The sequence below is a fragment of the Podarcis melisellensis genome, assembly GCF_964234715.1.
Source record: "Podarcis melisellensis genome assembly, chromosome: 15".
NCBI classification, from domain to species: Eukaryota; Metazoa; Chordata; class Lepidosauria; order Squamata; family Lacertidae; genus Podarcis; species Podarcis melisellensis.
The window spans coordinates 40,339,209-40,362,540 of NC_138532.1; the positions used below are offsets into that span (position 1 = coordinate 40,339,209).

Here is a 23,332-nt window from a genome sequence, read left to right on the forward strand (position 1 = left end):
CAAAATGGGCAAGGTAAAGGACTCTCTATCTGAAACCCAGGAGAGCCATGTCAATCAATGGGCAGGCTCTGTGTAAGATAGCTCCCTAGGTTCCTATGCTCTTTCGGGGGGGGGTGTAGCTCAGTGGTAGAGCATCTGCCTTGCACACAGAAGGCCCTGGGTTCAATCCTCAGCATCTCCAGGCAGGGCTGGGAGAAACCCCTGTCCTGAATCCTTGGATAGCTGCTGTCAATCAATGCAGACAATACTGAGCTAGGTGGGATCAAGGGTCACAATGATAGTTAAGCCAACTTTTTAACATTTCTTATAAAGTCATGAGGTTCATGGAAGGACAGAGCCCATAGAAAAGAAAGAATGCCAAGAAAGTAAAGGTAGGTTTCTGCCTAGAACCAAACAGTAGATAACATGGTTTTGCTTTATATTTTGAAAGGCGACCCTTAAGTGGGCTTGGAAAAGACTGAGTTTTATCCATTCTCTTGGTGATTGTTTCTACTGCCTTAGTTTGTGTGCAGGCTCTGAAAGAACATCTTGACTCACCTGAATGAAAATGACAATGAATACTTTCTGCCGCTTTCAAACACTGATTGTGTAGCCAGACTCTTGTAGCTTCTTCCAGCTTTGTGCTGTTGATCTCACTTATGGTTGTGGAGGACTAAGTGGAGATAGTTGTTTTTAACAATTAGCTTTCTGTTGCAACTCACAGGAACAAAGGAAACTGCCTTAAAACCAAGTCAGGCCACTGGATCCTCCTAGCTCAGAACTGTCAACATTTGGCAGCAGCTCTCCAGGGGTTCAGAGAAGGCTCTCCCCAACCCTATTTGGAGTTGTCAGGGATTGAAATCAGGACATCCTGCATGCAAAGCAGATGGTCTGCCACTGAGCTATGCTCCACTCTATAGAGTGGAACCAAAGGAATTATTAGCTTAATTATCAAGAGGTGTTTCCCAGAAAAGAAAACTGAGTTTTTTCAGCATAGATGCAGTAAATATCCAAGTTTTCTCAGTAGTAAAATTTCAGTTCTTTCTAGTTAAATAGATTTGGGCTCAATTTAGCCATTTGGTCACCAGGGGAGGGGACACAGCTCAGTAGTGTAGACCCTGCTTTACATGCAGAAATTCAGTCACCAGCACCTCCGGGTAAAAGGAGAAATTGGCATGTGATGGGGAAGACCTCCATTTCAGGTCTTAGAACAGGCATAGGCAAACTTGGCCCTCCAGAAGTTTTTGGCCTACAACTCCCATGATCCCTAGCTAACAGAACCAGTGGTCAGGGATGATGGGAATTGTAGTCTCAAAACATCTGGAGGGCCAAGTTTGCCTATGCCTGGCTTAGAAGGAAGCTGCTAGACAGACTAACGGTGCCTGTTCTGGTATAAAGCAGTTTCATGTGTTCCATTAAACCAGGGTTGGGGAACATTTTTCAGCCCAAGAACTGCATTTCCTTCTGGACAAAATTCCAAGGGTCACATGACAGTGGTGGGTGTGGCCAGAGGCAACAAATGTAATGTTATCGGATTGATGGGTTGGTTTGGATGTTGTGGGTCCCCTCCAACCATGTGGTTTTGTATTTGTAAGATGGGAGTTGGTAGTAGAAGGGATTGAGGAAGTGGCCAAACCTAGAATTTAGAGTTGGAAAAGGTCATGTAGTCCAAGCTCCTGCAATGCAGGAATTGAAGGATGGGCAATCCAACGTCTGCTTAAAAACCTAAAAGAAGAGAGTCCACAACCTCCCAAGAGAGAAAGTTCCACTGTAGAACAGATCTTACTGTCAGAACTCAATGGCCGCAGCTGAGCCTGTTCAGCACACTATTTACATGTCTAAGGAGTTGACCAAGTACAGATGTGTTGGGGTAAGGTAAAGGTAAAGGGACCCCTGACTATTAGGTCCAGTCGTGGCCGACTCTGGGGTTGCGGTGCTCATCTCGCTTTATTGGCTGAGGGAGCTGGTGTACAGCTTCCGGGTTGTGTGGCCAGCATGACTAAGCCGCTTCTGACGAACCAGAGCAGCGCACGGAAAAGCCGTTTACCTTCCCACCGGAGCAGTACGTATTTATCTACTTGCACTTTGATGTGCTTTTGAACTGCTAGGTTGGCAGGAGTAGGAACTGAGCAACAGGAGCTCACCCCGTCGCGGGGATTTGAACCGCCGACCTTCTGATCGGCAAGTCCTAGGCTCTATGGTTTAACCCACAGTGCCACCCGTGTCCCATGTGATGGGGAACCCTCCTCAAAAACCTGCAGTAATGGGGAAGCAAACTATGTTGGAATGTAAATGCTGCGAGCCCTTCCATCTTCAGTTTACTTATATGTGTAAATATAACCAAATATCCTCAAGACACCAGAGATTCCAGGGACTTTCATTCCAAGAACAAACCCTGGGTAGGCTCTGGAGCCCTGGAGGCTCTCATTCTGGCTCTTGGTGTGGTGGGGCAGAGATGCAGAGTTGCCCTTCTGACCCTGGAGGGGGCTGGGTTTGGTAAAGCAGCAGTGAAGTTGTGGCTGGGCAGTTGCCCACAGTGGCTTTGCTGGTGTGACTGCATAGTCCTGACCTTGTCACTGCCTTGCATTGGCCAGAAATTGGTAAGCTGTGGCAACACTGATATCAGGAGGGCAGCTCTGCAGTTCTGGCCCAGCACACTAACCATGACTAGAATCTATACCAATAAGTCATTGTTTTAATGTGACCTTATTAGCCTTTAGTTTTTATACCACACTTACGAGTGAATCAGGCTGAACAGGGCAGTCACTGAAATATCTTTTGACAAAGGTCTGGCCAAGGAGATTGAAAACCATTTTTCTTTGCTTTGGGTCTCTTATCTTGTCCTTTATTTCATCGGCGAAGGCAGTTTCCAATCTCTCTAAAACCTAGAAAAATCATCAGTTATTTTGCATGTGCACCGACACCACACAGACACAATAGTTATTAGGAATTACTTGCATTCCAATTTATTATTTCCATTTGCCTATATTGAGCTCCAGTGAAGTTTAGTGGTTCAAGTGTCAAACAAGGGCCAGCTCTCTCCCTGCTCCCATCCCAACCCTCATTCAGTGGTAAAGCCGATTGAATGACCTTGGGCTAGTCTTCCCCTCAACTATGGGCTATTATGAGCATAAATTCATTGAAAGGAAAGGCAAGAGGAAAAAATGTCACTAATTAACAAACTCTGAAGCTAAGGATAGTCCATGCAGTTGTCACAACAACCCTGCGAGGTTAGTTTGGCTGACAGGCGGTGATTGGGCCTAGCAAATTAAGTTCAGCTGAGGGGTGAAGACCCAGCGACCTTCAGTGTGTGATATTGTGGTGAGTGTTGGACAAAGACTTGGGTGACCAGCATTCAAATCCTCACTCACCCATGAAGTTCACTAGGTGACTTTGGGCCAGTTACTTTCTTACAGCCTAATGAACCTCATAAGGATGGGGAGAACCATGTTCCTTGAGCTTCTTGGAGGAAATATCCTAGAATATAAATATCCTAGGATATAAATGTAACAATAATAATAACAACAATTATAATAATGAGGCCCCTGCAGAAATTTGAAACTGGACCTAAAATAAAGGCTAAGAAACGTATTTTGGAACATCCTAGGTGCCATATAAATGGTAAGTGGTATTGCTGTAGTTGGAGGAGGAAAGGAGGAGCAAAGGAAGAAAAATAAGAGGGTGCAAGCTTTACAGCAAAGATTAGTACCTTATGCCATGGCTTTCCAGGCAATAGCGTTTCCTGTAGGCAGGCACTGAACCAAGAGATGCTGCAAGTCTGGTTATGGTTGTCTAATTTTGTTCTTGGGTGTCCAGATATTTCTCCAGTTTCTTTCTCCATTTCATGCAGTATTCCCCCTCCCCCAAGTGATATGCAATCACTTCTAGTTTTCCAGTTAGAAGGTCTTCATGACATGACACTGGAGGGGGAAAGCTGCAACACAGACAAGAGAGCTGAGGTCCAAATTATTACAAGCACAATCCCAAGCACTGGATAAAAAGGACTTTGCCAGGTGAAAAAAAAAGTTAACACACAGGTGTAAAGATGCATTTGAAGACTTTCAATGTAGCACTTTCAAACACCATGGTGCTTCAGACACATTCATAGCACCCGTACCAATTTTAAAAAACTTTTAATTGAGATTTTGGCTATATTGTTTCATTAGGAATGTTACCTGTTTATTTTTTTTGGAGGGATGTCTGCTTACTTAATTCTGGGTTATTTGGGGGGAGGTACCTGTTTGCCTGGCATGCTCTGGTCCATGGGGTCACGAAGAGTCGGACACGACTAAACAACAACAACCTGTTTGGAAGGGGGTTCTGAACACCAGCAGTTCTTCTTCCATTAAATGGGTGTTTGGTGGCACCTAGGCCAGTTTCTTAGTCTTCCAAATGTGCCTTTTGGGCTCCAGAAAGGTGTGTGTGGGGGGGGAACCCTTGGTGTATGTTATGAAGATGGACACCAATGCAACTAAGAGGGTCCATGTGCATAAGCAGTGGCACATACAGCAAATCTAGGAACCATCACCAGAGATTGCTTCGGACAGGATGTGCATTAAACCTGACTTGTTTTCTACAGGATGTTGACTGCAGTACCCCAATACTGTACTGTAACTAATTTCACATCCACTCCATACATGGAAAGCACTCATATAGTACTTCCAACAGCCATAGATCATCCCACAAAGAATGCTGAGAAGTGTAGTTTGTTTAGGGTGCTGAGCTACCAGAGCTACAATTCCCAGCACCCTTAGCAAACTACACTTCCCAGAACTTTCCATGGCTGTTGAATCAGTAAAGAGTACAGTACTTTAAATGTATGCCCCGGGTTGTAGAATAATCAATAAGGTTTAGTGTCCAACATCAGTCAAGCTCAGAGCAGACCCACTGAAATAAGCGGACATGACCAAGTTGGTCCCATTCATTTAAATGGGTCTACTCTTGAGTTAAAACTTAGTCGGATACAACCCTAAATCAATAATGGCAGTGAGAATATTAATTAATACAAACAAAACAATAACAATGTTGACGGTGGTAATACAACAAAAAATGAAGCGGACAATGACAATACAGTAATAGATCAGCAGCTACGATAACAGCAACGAAAGGCAACAAGTGATAATAGAAATGTGCAACAGGAATAAAAACAGCAAAATAATGGGCATTATAATAACAATAAAGGGCGAATAATGGTGTTGGCCGTACTCAAGAGCAGACCCACGGAAGGCAATGGAACTTAGGTTTACTGATTTCAGTGGGCTTGCTCTGAGAGGAACTTAGGTGCGAACAACAAAATAGAATTATTGCTATTATTATCCTTATTATTGAATAGCCACCTTACGGGGGCTCAAGGAAGCCGCGCTCAGCTTCTCCTCCGCCTCGCAGGCCCGGCTCTCCCGTTGCCATGGCGACCGGGCCCTCCGGGCCTAGCTCTCCTCCTCCCTCCTCCTCCGGCCACTCCTCTTCCTCCCCGGGCCGGTAGTTGGAACCTGCCCGGCCGCCCCCCCCCCCTCGGAGCCTGCCTGTTTACTCGCCGGCGGGGATGGAGGCTGACGGGAGGCCGCGGCCTCAAGAGCGGCGCTCGCCATGAAGCACCGGCCGCCGCGCTATGAGAGGTAGGTGGATGAGGAGAGAGACTCTGCCGCGGACCCCGAAGAAACCCGAGCGGATCCCTTCCCCTTGACTCGCCGCCTCTCGCTCCCTTTCCCCCTTCCTTCCCTTTACTGTAACCCCACGGTATATAAACTCTTTCGCCGCCTCCCCCCTCTATATAATATCATTTATTAGGCCAACCAAAGCAGAGCGAAGGGGGGAGACTTAATGTTGGCTTTGAAAGCTGGTTTCCGTGTCCCTTGACCCAAGTATCGCCCTAATGTTACGGGTTTGGGGTTTGTTTGTTTTTTCCCTACAGGCCGACGAAGCTACCTTTTTTATTTTCTGGGACACCTCCCCCCCCCCCCCCAGCTTTCACTTTCTCAACTTCTTGTAAGAAGTTGTGGTGGTTTCAGCTTTCCTGCAAGGCCCCTTCACTCAGGCTGCAGGTGGGGGTTGGAGATAAGAGCTTTGGTTGTAAGCTCCCCCCCCCCATGCCCTCTGTAGCTGCTCAGAGACCCTGGGGTTATAATAGCTTCACACGGGGGCTGAGCTGGGCTGGGCTCCAGGATCATTCTGTTGCCCTTCTGTTGATGCTGATAACAGTATTTAACAGGACTGGAAGGCTCGGTTTGATTTCCTCCTCTTAACAGGCGTGTTTTTTAATTATTATTATTTAATTTTCCAAATTTTGAAATTTACAAACGATCAAAATAAAAAGAGAATTCCATAAATTCCCATGTTTCCTCCCACATCTTCTCTATTAGTCCAATTCTATTAAATCTCCATTACAGTACAACCGTAGTCCAACTACAAGTATCGTTCCAATCCTACGAATAATTTTAATTGTTTGCAATGATTTATTATTATTATTATTATTATTATTATTATTATTATATTTATATCCCGCCCATCTGGCTGGGCTTCCCCAGCCACTCTGGGCGGCTTCCAACAAAATATTAAAATACCGTAATGCATCAAACATTAAAAGCTTCCCTAAACAGGGCTGCCTTCAGATGTCTTCTAAAAGTCTGGTAGTTGTTCTCTTTGACATCTGGTGGGAGGGCGTTCCATAGGGCAGGCGCCATCACTGAGAAGTCCCTCTGCCTGGTTCCCTGTAACTTGACTTCTCACAGTGAGGGAACAGCCAGAAGGCCCTTGGCGCTGGACCTCAGTGTCCTGCCAGAATGATGGGGGTGGAGACGCTCCTTCAGATGTACTGGGCCAAGGCCGTTTAGGGCTTTAAAGGTCAGCACCAATACTTTGAATTGTGCTCGGAAACGTATTTTCCCCATTCCTTATTAAAATTTTGGCCTTCCCAATTCTTAATTCTTCCAGTCATTTTTGCCATTTTGGCAAACCCCTGTGCGTGTTTGCTTAAGAAGCAAATCCTGCAGTACTGAATGGTGCTTGCAAGCAGGACCCAAATGCTCCTCCCTTCAAATATGCTGTGGTTTAGAATGGGTTCTGGGACCCATTTGGATGGGCAGTGACCATTTAGACAACTCCCTCCTCTCCACCTGGAGGGGCAGTTGTACCTGGGGCCCACTGCAACTGGTAGGGGGAAAAGGTGGGGAAACCAACTGCAGGTGGTGTCTGGAAGCAATGGCAGCCAGAGTCAGGCTAACAGGTGGTTGAGGGTAGACTGAGGTAGGTGGGGTTGTGCCTTGATCACCTGAGTGAACCAGGTGCCACTGCTTGAGGGCTCTAGATTCAGGTAGATAGCTGTGTTGGTCTGACGCAGTTGACCAACTTGAGGGCTTTCTGCTATCCACCAGAAAACAGTCTGGGGTCAAGGAACCCATTCCTTTACTACTGGCCTCTATTTTTTATCTGACACTCTGTTATCCCTCCCTTCCTCCAAGGAGCTTACAATGTCATATACATAAGTGATTCCCAATAGGTGGTCCGCAGACCCCAGGGAGTCAGCACAACTCACCCAGGGGGTCCACAGCACCACTCACACAACAAAAACTACCATAGAAATATCAAGATTTTCAAAAGTATGGAGTCTGCTATACATAACTAATTGGGAACCACTGTTGTATTCCCCCCCCCTTTTTGCACCCCCCTTTTATCCTTGCGACAGGGCTAGGCCGACAAGTAGTGACTGGCCCAAGGTTACCCAGGTTGTTATTATTTTTAATTGGATTTCTTAACCAGCCTTCATCATAAGGTCTCAGGGTTGGTTGAAACAATTTTAAAAGACAAGATTAAAATCAGTTGGAACTATTTGTTCCAACTGGTGGGTTCTAAATAAATATTCCAATATGGTGGGTTCTAAAATATATATATCTTGGACATCAAATGCCATGCTAAAGAGGTGCATTTGCCACATTCAATGAAAGTTACAGATTGAAGGTCAAACCTCCCTGGGGAGGTATTTCTACAGATTTGGGGCTGCCACAGTGAATGCCCTTTCTTGGCCACTGCACCCCCACACTTCCGGGTCACGTGGCCAGCGTGACAAGCTGCATCTGGCGAGCCAGCACAGCACACAGAACGCCGTTTACCTTCCCGCTGGTAAGCGGTCCCTATTTATCTACTTGCACCCGGGGGTGCTTTCAAACTGCTAGGTTGGCAGGTGCTGGGACCGAACGCCGGGAGCGCACCCTGCCGCGGGGATTCGAACTGCCGACCATGCGATCGGCAAGTCCTAGGCGCTGAGGTTTTACCCACAGCGCCACCCGCGCCCCTGCCTAAATATTATTTAACTGCAATTTAAAGGTTTTTTTGAGTTAGTTTCCAGAATTTGATCTCCAAATGAATAGTTATGATTCAAGGGATCTAAGAGGACGATCCCTTGTGACCATTCAAATTGGAGAATTACAAGGATTCTCTTGCTGACAGAGTTGCCATCTGTCATTTCCTGTGTACTTTGTGAGATGACTTTAATAACAGATATTTGCAGCGCTTGGGCTGGGGACTTTTAAGGGCTATTCTGTGCAAATGTTCCTGAATAAGTGTAAAATTTTAACCACCTCCATGCAGTTCCTTCAGCTTTCACAAACCTACACCTGCCTCGCAATTCTTTTGAAGGCTGCACATACCACAGACAGAGTCATTTAATCTGTGTTTGAGAACCACACAGGGCCAGCTTCTGGCTGGCTAAGGTTCTAATGGACCCCTATATGCCCAGACTCAGCAAATAGCTGAAGATCTATCAGAAGCTGCTGTATACAGACTAGTAGTCCATCTAGGTCTGTATTGTCTATGTCAGGGGGTCAACAAACTTTTTCCTCAGGGGGCCAGTCCACTGTCCCTCATACCTTGTGGGGGGCTGGACTATATTTTGAACCCCCCACGACTCTCCCCTCCCTTCTCCACAGCACCAGACGAGCCCCGGTGGCTGCTTACCTGTGCCTTGTGAGCAGCAGAGGCTGGTGGCGGTGGCAGAGGGACTATGACCCATGGTCTACGTTGACTGGCAGGGGCTTTCCAGGGTTTCAGATAGAGGTCTAACCCAGCCCTTGTTGTTGTTGTTGTTTAGTCGTTTAGTCGTGTCCGACTCTTCGTGACCCCCTGGACCAGAGCACGCCAGGCACTCCTGTCTTCCACTGCCTCCCGCAGTTTGGTCAGACTCATGTTTGTAGCTTCGAGAACACTATCCAGCCATCTCGTCCTCTGTCGTCCCCTTCTCCTTGGGCCCTCCATCTTTCCCAGCATCAGGTTCTTTTCCAGGGAGTCTTCTCTTCTCATGAGGTGGCAAAAGTCTTAGAGCCTCAGCTTCAGGATCTGTCCTTCCAGTGAGCACTCAGGGCTGATTTCCTTCAGAATGGAGAGGTTTGATCTTCTTGCAGTCGATGGGACTCTCAAGAGTCTCCTCCAGCACCATAATTCAAAAGCATCCATTCTTCGGTGATCAGCCGAAGAATGGATGCTTTATGGTACAGCTCTCACTTCCATACATCACTACTGGGAAAACCATGGCTTTAACTAGACGGACCTTTGTTGGCAAGGTGATGTCTCTGCTTTTTAAGATGCTGTCTAGGTTTGTCATCGCCTTTCTCCCAAGCCCTACTTGGGGTTAAATCTGGAACTTTCTTCATGCAAAGCGTATGCTCTACTGCTAAGCTACAGCACTTCCCCTAAAAACAGATCAAGATTCCGGTCCTCATGGTTCTAAAACAAGGGCTGGTTCAATTAGAAACCATTTTAAAATTTCTTCTTTGTTCCTCCTTAGGAATCATCTCGTCAAAACCGAGCAATTTGGAGCAGATCACCTCCAACGTGCTGCCATGCAGCCCCACTCAAATAATCGCCATGGCGCGGCAGGAAACAGCAATGGTACCTCAGCCTCTCAGTGCACTCATGGAGCACGGTCACCAGGAGAAGGATCTTGCCAGCATGGAGGGGACATCCACATCCAGCTGAGCTCTGTTCTGGGAGAGGCTGGCGAAGACGCTGGCTCCAGGCAGCACCTGCCGTCCGGGACTCAGAGCCATTCCCGCTCCCACTCCCACAGCGAAGCTCGAGGGCCTCAAGATGGCGGCTCGGATTTGGAGGAGCAGAGCGGCAGCTCCCTTTCCGAGCTCAGATATCTCCTCCACTGGCTACACAAGAGTCTCCCGTACATCTTGATCCTGTCCCTCAAACTCCTCATGCAGCACATAATGGGTAGAGTACACGCCATTGCGCGCTCTGGAGACAACTGCATTTATCTGGGTTTGAGGTTGAAAGAGAAGCAGCAGGTTGTGCTTCCAGGCCGGGGGACTTAAACAGTTTTAGCGCCATCTTGAAAACTAATTTGCCTATTTCTGGTTTCCCTATTAGCCTTGATCACTGGAAAACCTTCTTGGCCAGTTTCTGGCTTCTGAGATTTCACCAGACACCACCTGTATGATTCCATGATTTGCAATAATAAGGACTAGAAGGTGGTGGTGGTTTTTTTTTTTTAAAAAAAGAAAAACAGTTAAAGCTGAAATTTTCAAAGGGTGGTAGAATTTTGCCCTCAGTGCCACATATTATGTGCGTTATCTGTGCTTCTGGAACTGAAACACAATTCAGGCTGGCTTTAAACCTGTTGCTGCTTTTACTACCCACAATACCCAGGATGAAGACTTATTTCTGCCTCTCCTTTGGGATTTTAAATTGAAAACGGGCAGCTTTATTCCTCCTTATCCTTTTTACAGGTTGAAATTAGGAGTGGGGAACCTCAAGCCTGGGGGACAAATGTGGCCCTCCAGGCAATCGCACCCTGCTCACAGGGTCCTGCAGATATATCATGTGCTTTTAAGTTTCATGCCCAAAAAGGGGGAGGAAGAACCTCAGGATGCTGCTTGAAATTGAAAAGTTTGTTGGAAAAATTACAGCTGTCCTGTGCATTTCATTGCCTTGCCTTCTTCAGTTCCACTGTAAAACAAAAACAACAACGACACAAGGAGTGTCCAATGTGCTTCAGATTCAACAGCATTACACCATTTGGTTTAAACTCGGGCTAGGGAACTTGTGGCCCTGCAGATGCTGTTGGACTACGACTCCCATCATCCCTAATCATTGACCATGCTGGCTGAGGCTGATGGGATCTGTAGTCCAAGAACATCCGCAGGGCCACAGCTTCCTCATCCCTCCTGTAAATGAAATAACGGATTAAAATTATTTATTTATTCAACAAATCTTTACGACACTTTTAAGGAACACAGTCAATATAACAAATTGCAATTCAGAACCATTACTTAAAATCAACAGCTGTCTATAAGCTTGCAAGCACAACATGCTTATCAAACACAATATCTTATTTATATTTGTATGTTCGTGGTTTTGTTAATTTCACTGGGACTATTCTGAGTAGGTAGGATGCCGCCCCTCTTAGCTTGGCTACCAAGGCTTGGCAAAAATTGAGAATCCCTGATCATAAGCCCCTGTACTACTATGGCCTTATGTACAGAGTTAGTTATCACCGTACTGTTCCCAATATCTTCCTGAGAGTCCTCCCCCCCCCTCTTCTCTTGGGGCTTTCCATTCTCCTTTCCTGCTTTCTGAAATTTCTGCTGCTGAGAAGCTGCTAAAATGCATTTTAGCTTTTTCAGTTTATTCTTTTGTGGTCATATACTCAGGGACCCTTGGCTTACTGCAAAACTAAAATTTTGAAACACCAGGTGTCAAAATCTGCAGCTCCCTTCAGCCAGATTAAAAATATTCCTGAAATGTACCCATTCTTTTTTCCATCACTGGAGAAAGGTTCCACGATGGCTAAAGACATCTAAGCAACAGAATGGTTTTAAAAGTGCCAACTTGTCTTACAAGTCCTGAAACGTTACTGGCCCATCAAAATGACTAGCCAACAGATCTGGGCTAGCCATCTGTGGCACACAGGATGCAGTCCTTGGAATTTATCCTGAATAAAAGACCCAGTTGACATAATCCTCCTGCCTTAGTCATTTGGAAGTGATTTTTATTCACAATGGCTGTGGCTGTTTCCCATTGGGACTGATAGGGTGTAAGGCAGGGAACCCAACAGTAGGTGGAGCCAGAGCAAATGTCTGGCCCATCTACAGCCAATGATTAGCTTTGCCCCCATTCTTCTCCTTGCTGTGTTATGCAAGGGGCAACATTGAGACTAAGGAAGACAAAGCTGACAGCCAAGGCCACCTGCTAGACTGGTTGTAAGAGGCAGACGGGTAGTGGCTGGTTGAGGTTAGACTGAGTTTTATGGGGCTGTGCCCCATTTGTACTAATAGGCCAGCTGCCACTGCAACAAGTGACCAGGTGAGTGGGTGTTTATTGGCCTGGTGCAAACATATATAAAAAGACCTCAAGGTGCTGCCGAGTTAATGCAAATGTAAACAACGATGCAAGTGTTGTTTGTTTGATCTAATTTATTCCAGCTTGATTTATTAGATGCAAACTCTCCCCAGTGTGGTAAATAGCTTGAGATTTTTCCAGCCAGCCAGCACTATGCCCTAATTGTATAATAGCGAGGAGGATGGGGTGGAATATCGATGAGCAGGGAAGCAGGAGGAATGGCAGTAAAGGTGAGAGAAGGTCTACTACAAGAACATTTTTCCAGCTAGTGGAAGCCCCTCAAATTTTGGCCTTTCGCAGGTACTGCTGTGCCGTGTTTAGACCTCTCCCTTCAGCGATGAGAGCTAGAAGCATGCTCATTACTATTTAATTCATTGGAATTCTCACTGATCTGATGATTTGTTTAGGGTGCAGTCAGAGCCGTGCAGTACAGCAGTGCCCCTGAGTATATAGTGGCTAATTATTTTTGTTTTGTTGTCTAAAACAGTTACAAGATATACTATGCAATGCCCTTTTTGATTTTGCTGCTTTGTTTTAAAAAACAAAAATTAGTTTGATGCATTTTTTGGTTCTTTTTCTTTTTCTTTTTTTCCGTTTTGTAATTTACCCTTTTTTCCTAATAGGCATTTCTCTGGGAGTTGGGCTGCTAACAACTTATATGTATGCAAACAAAAGCATTGTAAATCAGGTTTTCCTAAGAGTAAGTATTGACCTCTCCGGCGAGGTTGTAAGTATTTTTTTAAAGCTTCACTTTACCCAGGAGATAGATGCGTTCTTGACAGAAACGTGGAAAAGAGTGTTAATTTGACAACACACACATTCCATCGCTTAAAATAAAAAAGGTTGATTTAAGAACAGCTGCAAAAATAGAATATAGTTATAATGAACCATTTACATAATATTTTTTCCCGCCTCCTTTGATGCAACCTGAACATTTCTGCTGCGCTCAGCACAAACTGACTCACTACTTAAAGTTGCACACAGGCCTCCGCCATACTTTTCCCTCCCTCCCTCCAAGTCTAGCCTGGGGAAAAATTCTGTGAAACTCGCAAACTAGCTCGCTACTTTGTGGCTGTGCTGATCTCATTGTAGCTGCCATTATAGATAATTGTCTTCAGTCTGGCTCAGCTATCTTAATATTTTTGCCAGCTAGCAAAGGCCTTTCTCTTAAACTAGGGCTTTTTGCGGGGGATGAAGTGATTGACCATCAGAACTTGCAACAAAAATATTGCAGTGTGAAATGCTCCTTTTCTGAATGCCAGCCAGTCGTGCCCTTTCACAGGATACTCCATTCCATTCCCCTCTCGTTTCCCCTACTCCGCCATTCCCTGCAGTCAGTCAGCATTCCATATCCATTGAGCATGCTCAGTTCTCACTAAGCTCTTTTTGGGTCCCTGCCTGTTTGCAGGGGCAGGTTTGTACTTGTGCAAATTGTGAGATCTTCCTAAGCCTTCTGAGACATCCCATTTGGTGCATGGATGGCACTGTTCTGGTTACACAGGAATCCACGCAGTCAGATAATGGGTCTGCTCTTAGTATGTAGGTCTTTACATCTTCCCTTGCTGCTATTTGTGGCATTATTTTTCTCCCATTATATTTTATTGGCATTGCTTTGATTTGGGTTATAAGCCATACCTCATCCTACTTGTTTGAAAGGCAAAGTATAAATACTGTGTGCAAACAGCTTGTCATGTTGTAATAAAAGTAGTCATCTTTCCATCTTTGAATAGAGGTTGAAAACAAGAATCCTGAGTATGGTTGTTCTGAAGAGGCAGTTTCCCTTAAGGCTCTTGAGAACCACAAACCAAGTAGTTATGATCGCAACTTGTTTTGAGAAATCAGTCCCTTTATCAAGGGATTTCCTGCAGAATATTTTGTTTCTTTGAAAGACTGTATGTGGCATCTTCTCTTACTCCTCGCCTAGCACTGTAAATCTGCTGTTTAAAGCAGATGTGGGGAATCTTTGGCCCTCCAGATGTTGTTGAACTACAACCCCCAACAGCCTCAGCAAGCATGGCCAGTGCCAAGGGATGATGGGAATTGTAGTTCAGCAGCATCTGAAGAGACTGACGTTCCCCACACCTGGTTCAGTGGGATAAACCGCTCAAAGTGTTGGGGTAATGACTACCCATGTGGCTGTCTTTTTGTGTATTTAGAATCATAGAATCATAGAGTTGGAAGAGACCACAAGGGCCATCGAGTCCAACCCCCTGCCAAGCAGGAAACACCATCAGAGCACTCCTGACATATGGTTGTCAAGCCTCTGCTTAAAGACCTCCAAAGAAGGAGACTCCACCACACTCCTTGGCAGCAAATTCCACTGTCGAACAGCTCTTACTGTCAGGAAGCTCTTCCTAATGTTTAGGTGGAATCTTCTTTCTTGTAGTTTGGATCCATTGCTCCGTGTCCGCTTCTCTGGAGCAGCAGAAAACAACCTTGCTCCCTCCTCTATGTGACATCCTTTTATATATTTGAACATGGCTATCATATCACCCCTTAACCTCCTCTTCTCCAGGCTAAACATGCCCAGCTCCCTTAGCCGTTCCTCATAAGGCATCGTTTCCAGGCCTTTGACCATTTTGGTTGCTCTCCTCTGGACACGTTCCAGTTTGTCAGTGTCCTTCTTGAACAGTCTACAGCTGTTCTTGATCCTCTTTTGGGGGTGGGCAGGGGTGGACTGCTTTAGTTCTTCAGAGTCACTGTCTCATTCCAAGGGTGGTTCAGGGTGGGCTGTCAGCTTTGTAATCAAGTTGGGGCCAGTTAACAGTAGGGGCTTCTTAGTAACATAGGCTCCAGCGTAGCATCACATACAAATATGTACATTTGCATTTTGCATACGAAATCCCCCCTGAAAAGAAATGTGGAATTTCTCTGCTTTCCTGCAGCTTCTAAAGGTGTTTGGCAGGGCCATTAGGAGGAATGTCATCCCCACAGGTCCATAAGGATATGGCTCCCTGTGGCGTTGCTAAGAATCTTTAAAACCCTTCCCATTGAATTCAGTGGGGCTTAATGCCAGGTAAATGGTATTAGGACCGTAGCCTTAGATTGCAGAAGCAGCAGTCCGGCTAATTAAGTGGAGGGCACATTGCCTCTGCCACTTTTTGAACTTCATCTCCGTCACCCCTAATCAATGGCCCTACTGTCTGGGTCTGGTTTATTTGGAGTCCCATCCCCAGGCCTGTACGCCAAAAACTCGCTTACAAAGCCCTCTGAGCTCAGCAGCCTCTTAAATGGAGAATGAATGGCAAAATCACAGCAGCCTAGCATCTTGTAACTAGAAAATGCAGTCATTTGAATTAACCATTTGAAAACTCTTACTCTTGCAGGAAAGGTGTTCCAGACTGGAGTGTGTCTGGTTATTGGCATTCCTAACAGGATCCTCTCTCCTTCTGTATTATACGTTCTACCCTCAGTCTCTTCATTACAGGTAATTCAGTGCAGGTTAGAATTTTTTCCCTTCTGAACGGCAGTAAAAACAGTCTTCCTTGATGTGTAATGCATCCAGACCACATCTGTACCATACATTTAGAGCACATGACTTCCCCCGCAAGGAATAATGGGAACAGGTTTTTGTTAAGGGTGCTGGGAATTATAGGTCTTTGAAGGTTAAACTATAGTTCCCAGGATTCTTTTTTGGGGAACAATGCTTTAAATGCATGGTGTGGGTGTGGCCTTACTCCCCAAACGTGCTGATAATGGACACAAAGTGCCTTTAAAAAATGGGCGGGTAATTTCTTTATTTCACTACCGTTTATTTCAACAGCTTGTATCCTGCTCAATACTGTTGCTTCTAAGCAGTGTGCAATAAAGTTACCCCCCCCAAAAAAAGATACAACTGAGATAAAATGGGTTAAAATGAACTATAAAATCAGAAAAGCTTACTCAGAATTCCAGATTTAAGTTGTTACCAGCTGTGGTGAACCAGTTACCAGGGGACCAAACTGCAGGTGTCACATCCCTTTACATCTTGATTGTGGGCTTCTTCAGAGCATTTTCCTGTTCATGGTTGGAAACAGGATACTGGTCTGGGTGGTTCCTTCCAGGAGGGCTTTTTATATGTTGGATAACATACTTGGATGGATGGAAGGAAGGAAATTATAATCCAGTCTTGAAAAGTCCTATTGAAGAATTAGTCATATAAAAAGTGAACGACTGGCCTGGTTTTTGCTTGCTACTGTGAACGCCCCATAGGAAAAATAAATTTGTGATTTAAATAAAAATAAAATAAACTAAAAAGGTGATTTCTTGGCTGTAGCATTCTGCTTGAAATAAGAAAGTGTTTTTGCATTTCCATTTCAAGGGTGCTAAAATACTTTCTGTGAAAAAATGTCTTCAACTTACCATCTCTTTTGCCTTTGTTTTTTAAAAGCTTGATCCTTTTAAGTCCTTCTGTGGATTACACAAATTTCTGGGAGGTACTTTGGATCGTGGGGATCACAGACTTCATTCTGAAGTTTCTCTTCATGGGCTTCAAATGCATCGTTCTCTTGCTGCCTTCTTTTATCATGTCTTTTAAGTCCAAGGTAAGAAAACTTTGTTGTCGTTGTTGCTGTTTTTTAAAAAACTTATTTTTAATATGAGTTAGAAATACCCAGTTGTATCACTGTCACACGCTTAACTTCAGCTTGTGATGGTAAAACTTAGCGTATTTCATTGCAACGAGAGAAGCACTTAGGTTTGCTAATTCCGAGGAAAGGCTTCCTTCCCATCAGAGCAAGAAGGTTGAGCTTTCAGAAGGGCTGAACTGGAAGGGAAGGCATTTGTCATAAGAACATGAGCAGAGCCCTGCTGGACCAGCCGGTGGCCTATCTAGTCCAACATCCTTTTCTCACAGTGGCCAATCAGATGCCTGTGGGAAACCCGCAAGACATCTTGAGCGCAATAGCCCTCTCCCCTCCTGTGGCTTCCAGTAATTAGTATTCAGAAGCATCCCTGCCTCCAATTGTGGAGGCAGAGCTTAGCTATCCTGGCTAGTAACCATTGATGGGCAAATTCGTGGAGGGTAAGCTTAATCCTCTTTTAAAGCCATCCAGGTTGGCAGCCATCACTGGCTCCTGTGGCAGTGAGTTCCATAGTTCAACTAGTCAAGTTTCCGGGGTGAAGGGTCAGGAAAGTTTCCACAGGGCAGGGTCAGGAAAAAACGCCTCCTTTTCCACACATTTCAGGGATTGCTGCAAAGTGTTGGATGCTTAGAGGTCCCCGATTGCTTTAAAATAAAAAATAAATAAAAAATAGAGGTCCCTGATTGCTTAAGTGCCTATGTGACTAGTTCAGCAAGCCATTCCACTTGTGCTAGAGAGGCATCCTTTTCCCTTAGTGCCCTTAGCACATAGCCAAATCCGACTGGGATCACTCAAGGGGAGTGAAGTTTGAGCCATCAGCAGACGTGGGGAAAGCAGTGGCTGTGAACAGCCACAAAGGAAAGTAGGGTGAAGAAGTCTTGAGTCAGCTCTGCTTAAATAGTTTTCATAGCATGAGAATAAAAACATTGAAGTGAAGTGGGACTAACACCTGTCTTATTAATGAATGGCAGCTTGCATTGGCCGAAGTGGTCTTGAACCGTCACTAGCAAGAAGTTAAGCGTTACCCTTTAAAAAGAAAAATGCACACCCTAAAATGCATATATATAGTAATTAGTGGTGGAAGGTACTTGACAAAGTAATGATGTCTCAACATTAATGCTGACTTCTCATAACACTTTGATGTACGATGAAAGAACAGCAGGCACTTCATCTGGCTTAAACTGTTTAGGTGAGAGGAGAAGGGCTTAATGACTGAATAAAATCTGGTTTGCTTTCAGACATGGGCAACTGGACAAAAATAAATCATTAAATATTATCTTGTTAGAGGTGAATAATGAAAATCCTGCCAGTTCAGCAGGGATCTGAGTTATTGATTTGGTAAAAAGAATGTCTGGGAAGCTTTGCCAAGCAGAGATTCCTGGCACTGCTGCAATTTTATTTATTATGCTAGAAAGCTGAACTCCTAAGAGCTGCCTGTGTCCATTTGTATGATGGGTTTTTTAAATTACAAAAAAATAGATATACCTCTTCACAGGCTTCCGCAGCCGTTAACCCCATGGGTTGTGTCCAGTGTTAGTCATGTAGGGTTAGTGTTAGTCACGGAAGGCCCATGGAAATAAATGGATATGATTTACATAGGTCTGTTGATTTCAGTGGGTCCACTCTTGAGTAGAACCTAGCTGGCTACAACCTTATATTTGGTCCAGGCTTCTGGCATTAAGCATGATCTGCAAGAGCAACAGTGGGGAAGCTCTGGACCCTGGGTCTGAGCTGCCAGGCCCTACCCCATTTGGCTCACAAGCCTTGCCTACCCGCCCTGCCCCTGGCATCAGGTGGCAGGTTAAAGACGTGGCTTCTCTGTCCAAAATAGGACTTGCTTTTGGCATGGGTAAGAACCCCAGTGAGAATGAAAACAAAGCTCACTGGGTGACCTTGGAGTAGTCACTACCTAGCCTACCTCAGAGGGCTGTTGTGAGGATAAAATGGGGGTTGGGGGGTTGGGAAGGAATGAATTCATGTATGCCATCACAAGCTCCTTGGAGAATGGCATGGTAGCAGTGTTTATGGAAGCTTGGAGTGATGGGCGGGTAAGAAATAAGTATCAACAATCTTCTTTGTATGTTGTAAACCAGGGTTATTGGTACATGCTCTTGGAAGAGCTCTGCCAGTTTTACCGCAAGATCGTCCCTGTGCCAGTCTGGTTCCGGTACTTTGTTGGCTTGAGGGAGCTGGACAGCGCATTGGGGTGGAGTCTCGGAGTCTTGATGGCCCTGCTCTACCTCATCCTAAAGGTAAACTCCGATCTGCTGCTAAAGCCTCTTTTCTTAAAAACAGCGTGGCAAGAGGCAGCCTGGGTGTAAACACAGCAGCAACACATTGCCGTGTATGTGAGATCGCATGCACCTTGTCTTTCTAGGCATCTGTTTCTTCAGCTAACAAATGGCGAAAACTATTTTTCTGTGTTAACCTGTGTTAACCTTTTCTGTGTTAACCAGCTAGAGCTATGCTTGGCTGGGGCAAGGTACCCAGCTGGGTTCCTTAATATCAGTTTCCCTGCACAGGAACCTCCCATCTCTCCCTCCAATAGAGAACGTGGATGGTAAGTCGTGACAAACAGCCAGTATAGAGCCACCAAGCAGGAGTGTTGGCATGCTCTGGGGAACCGTGTGTGTGTGTGTGTGTGTTGCGCACACACCCACCCACATCCAGCTTAGTAGCTATTGAATGCTGAGTGTAACTTGGAAAAGATGAATGAAAAGCCAGGATGTGGGGGGCATAGCTGGCCGGCACACAGAGCAAGAATAGCCTTTGACTAAGTTATAGGTTGTAAATCACTGAACAAGATGGCGATTCTGGGACCAGTATACCTTAAGGTAAAGGTACCCCTGAACATTAGGTCCAGTCGTGGCCGACTCTGGGGTTGTGGCGCTCATCTTGCTTTACTGGCCGAGGGAGCCAGCGTATGGCTTCCGGGTCATGTGGCCAGCATGACTAAGCCGCTTCTGGTGAAGCAGACCAGCGCATGGAAACGCCGTTTACCTTCCCGCCAGAGCGGTACCTATATATCTACTTGCACTTTGACGTGCTTTCGAACTGCTAGGTTGGCAGGAGCAGGGACTGAGCAACAGGAGCTCACCCTGTTGCGGGGATTCGAACCACCGACCTTCTGATCGGCAAGTCCTAGGCTCTGTGGTTTAACCCACAGCACCACCCGTATCCCAGTATACCTTAAGAACCTATCAAATTTCCAAGATTGGTATTCAAGGGAGACCCTCCTCACTGCCCCACCACCCCATAGATACATGGCGGGCGGTATGCTGTTGTGCCTGTCTTAATACATTGTATTTACTGTAAACTGACCTGACTACCCCTTGACAGGAAATCAGGGTAGAAATCTTTTGAAATAAAACAAGTCTTGATTGTGTTAGCTTGCAGTTCTAACCTGACTTGGCTGAGAGGAAGCCTCCCTGAATTCAGGAAGGCTTACTTCTGAGTAAGCATGGTTAGGATAGCAGCAGTGTCTTTTGGGGTTTGTTTTCTCAGCCTCTACTGTTTTAACTTTTTGTCTTTTTTGTGAGCATCTCTTATTTTGACTTTAGCTTTGTTCTATCTGCTCTAGGCTTATAGGAGAAAGCCCACAACTTTAAATTGTTGTTATATGACACTTAAGACCCCTACAGTGTTGTTTTTTTAAAGCTACATTACTGTTAAAAGCTAGTTTACATCTATTTCCTCTCATGTTATCTTTTCAGCTTTTGAGCTTCTTTGGACATCTGAAAAATTTCAGACGAGTCTTGCGGATATTTTATGCACGACCAGTGAGTATTTGTACCCTCTTAAGAGCATTTTTCTTTTCTGTTTAAACAAACCACAGTTCCCTGTGACATTCAAATTTGGAGCTGTGATTTAAAAAACAAAACAGGGGAGGCAAAGATCTGTCCATACTGTTGTTGTTGGACCACAGCTAGCATGGCCAATGGTGAGGATGGCAGGAGCTGTAGTTGGACATCTGGAGAACACTAGGGTGAAGGCTGATGTACTTTCATATAGAAGCAGCCTGTGAACCAGGAAGTCCACACCGGTGTCATAAATACACTAGACACCTTGTCTGCAATATATGGATAGCACTACTACTCTATCAGAGGGGACTGCTGCAATGATTATTTAAACTGTACATACCTGTGTATCTGGTGCCACTATCTTCCTTGCTAGAAACCAAGTATTTGAGCCTGTTCTCTCTCTTTGCAGAACTTCGGCGTCGCAGCCAGCAAGAGGCAGTGTGCGGAAGCGGAAGACATTTGCTCCATCTGCCAAGCTGAATTTCAGAAGCCTGTTCTTCTCATCTGCCAGGTAACTCACCAGTGTTATTCTCTTCCCGCTGTCCCAACATTGTTCTGAACAGCCAAACAATTCCTTAGACACTTACCCAGAGTTCCTCAGTGCATAGATCAGCAATGGTGGACAAGGTTCTTTGATAAGACGACCTAACACCCACCTTCACTGCTCTTTCCTGGAGTGAAGAAAGTCTGCAACTCATTGCCCTCTACCAGGGATGGGGAGTTTCAGGCCTGGAGGCCAAATGGAACTCTCCACACCTGTTTGGCCCTTGGGACACCCCTCACCAGCCCTGCTTGGCGCTTGAGTTTTTGCCTGGCTGGCATACATCCTTAAACTCTGATCATGCCTCTAGCTTGCCTGGATCAATGATGGAGGGGTGTGTTTGTGTGCAAAGGTGTACTTTACATTCGTTGCTCCACCCACTTTTGCCTCTGGCCTCATTATTATTATTATTAAATTTATATACCACCCTTCATCTGAAGATCTCAAGAGCGGTTCACAAGATAAAAATACAGAATAAAAGCACAAGAGAGGGAATGCTGCCCTTGAGCTGAGCCCTACACCAGTTAAGGGATTTAAAAGTATGCTGAATGTTATTGAGTTGCTGAGCTCCTTTGCACCCCATTGTGCTCAAAGCAGCCTTTCTCGTTTCAGCACATATTTTGTGAAGAATGCATAGCCCTGTGGTTCAACAGAGAGAGAACGTGCCCCCTGTGCAGAACCATCATCTCGGACCACATCAACAAGTGGAAAGATGGGGCAACTTCCGCACAACTACAGGTCTATTAAAAACCCTGTCGGACACAAGAGCTACAGTTTGAATGCTGGTCTTTACCGTTTAAGGGAGTTGGGTGGAAAGGAGGCGTTAGAAGAAAAAGGTACTCAGGGGGTTAAGTCTACATACGTCCATCTCTCAGCTGCTGCAGGACTTGGGTCCATTCAGACACAAAGCAACTTGCTTGAAAGCTGCTTTTTCATGTTGAAGTCACCCTTCAGTTGCTGGTTGTGTGTAAAATACGCCAGAGCTCTGTTCTTCAACCTTGGTTCCCCTGGTGCCTTTGCACCAGAATGCCCATCATCCCTGACCATTACTGGCAGGGGCTGCTGAGAGATGTAGTCTTGTAGTCCAATTTCATGAGGGGAACCAAGGCTGAATAACATTGGTTGAGACATGCTCAAAACTTTTCGCAATGCTGCAGGAGCAATAGCCTCAAATTCGGTTCCATGCAGATGTCTAAACCAGCCTGTTACCAGAGCATAAATAGGATCAGTATTGCATGTGATATGCTAAAAATCCAGTTTGCACAAATCTTGAGATTCTATGAGAGTTACCACTTTTATGCCACTTGGCTCCTGTAGAAGCTGCTGGTTCCTTATCCCTCCTGCCATTACAGCAGTAGCTACTTATATTCATGCAAGAAAGTCAGGAATGACCTTTTTGCTTCAATTATGCACACATAATTTTTCTACTTTTGTAAGCCTGGATTTTTAAAAAGCAAAATCTTATACTATATTTTGTCATAAACAACTACATTTTATTACAAAGGGGAAGAGATCTATTTTAGTGATACTTAAGACAACAACCTGTGGTATACCTAAAGATTGGTGAGAATAAAAGCAGTTTTAATCTATTGGTCTGGGATTTCTTACTACCTCTTCTGCACGTATACGTTTTCCAACATATCATCAGTGAAGCTGCTTATAAATGTAACCAGTAAAGCTTGCAAAAATTAAAAAACAACAGTTCAATTCTCAGACGGTGACAATTTCGCCCGGGGGTTCTGTTCCTGGCCCCCACATACATCTGCAGAGTTTGCAGAAGCCCATTCCACCCCCATTCTGCCTTTGTCCAGGTCCAAAAGGACCTGTGCATCAGTGGTCACACATCAATTGGATGTGTGCAAAATGGTCACCGTGTCTGTAACAAAAAGGCCTACAAGCCAAGGTAGAAACATGGCGCTAGATGTTGGATTCCCAACTGTCATCATTCTCGGCCACTAGCGGGCCACAAGTTGCCCATCTATCTTAAGTTAAGAAATTAAGGTATAAGCACAACACTTGGCTCGACAGCACATCAATACATGTTTTCTGAAAAACAAGTCTGTTAACTTGGAACTAGATCCAAGTCATGACTATCCCTGTTGATTGAAGAGTTG

General features: G+C 45.2%; 2 protein-coding genes across 5 annotated transcripts in view; one reads left to right on the plus strand and one right to left on the minus strand.

The window, feature by feature from the left end:
- Positions 1–6,044, minus strand: part of LOC309357773 (uncharacterized protein) — a 70,574-nt gene extending 64,530 nt beyond the window's left edge. Inside the window, exons 1-4 of one of the 3 annotated variants that reach the window (XM_081890184.1) lie at positions 5,905–6,044; positions 3,689–3,913; positions 2,718–2,864; positions 538–652 (exon numbers count right to left, since the gene is read on the minus strand). In XM_081890184.1, the coding sequence (XP_081746310.1) occupies positions 538–652; positions 2,718–2,864; positions 3,689–3,820 (394 nt within the window). In that variant the 5' untranslated portion in view covers positions 3,821–3,913; positions 5,905–6,044. The other 2 variants (XM_081890183.1, XM_081890182.1) reach the window with 2 other exon arrangements.
- Positions 5,444–22,807, plus strand: RNFT1 (ring finger protein, transmembrane 1). Of its 2 annotated transcripts, none has more exons than XM_081890565.1 (9): positions 5,444–5,594; positions 9,755–10,188; positions 12,939–13,015; positions 15,642–15,742; positions 16,685–16,838; positions 18,971–19,129; positions 20,591–20,656; positions 21,087–21,188; positions 21,831–22,807. In XM_081890565.1, the coding sequence occupies exons 1-9, from the start codon at positions 5,566–5,568 to the stop codon at positions 21,963–21,965; spliced, it is 1,257 nt and encodes a 418-aa protein (XP_081746691.1). In that variant the 5' UTR covers positions 5,444–5,565; the 3' UTR covers positions 21,966–22,807. The 2 variants fall into 2 exon arrangements, with proteins under 2 accessions (XP_081746691.1, XP_081746692.1); XM_081890566.1 differs by lacking the exon at positions 5,444–5,594 and adding an exon at positions 6,127–6,224.
- The last annotated feature ends 525 nt before the right edge of the window (positions 22,808–23,332 follow it).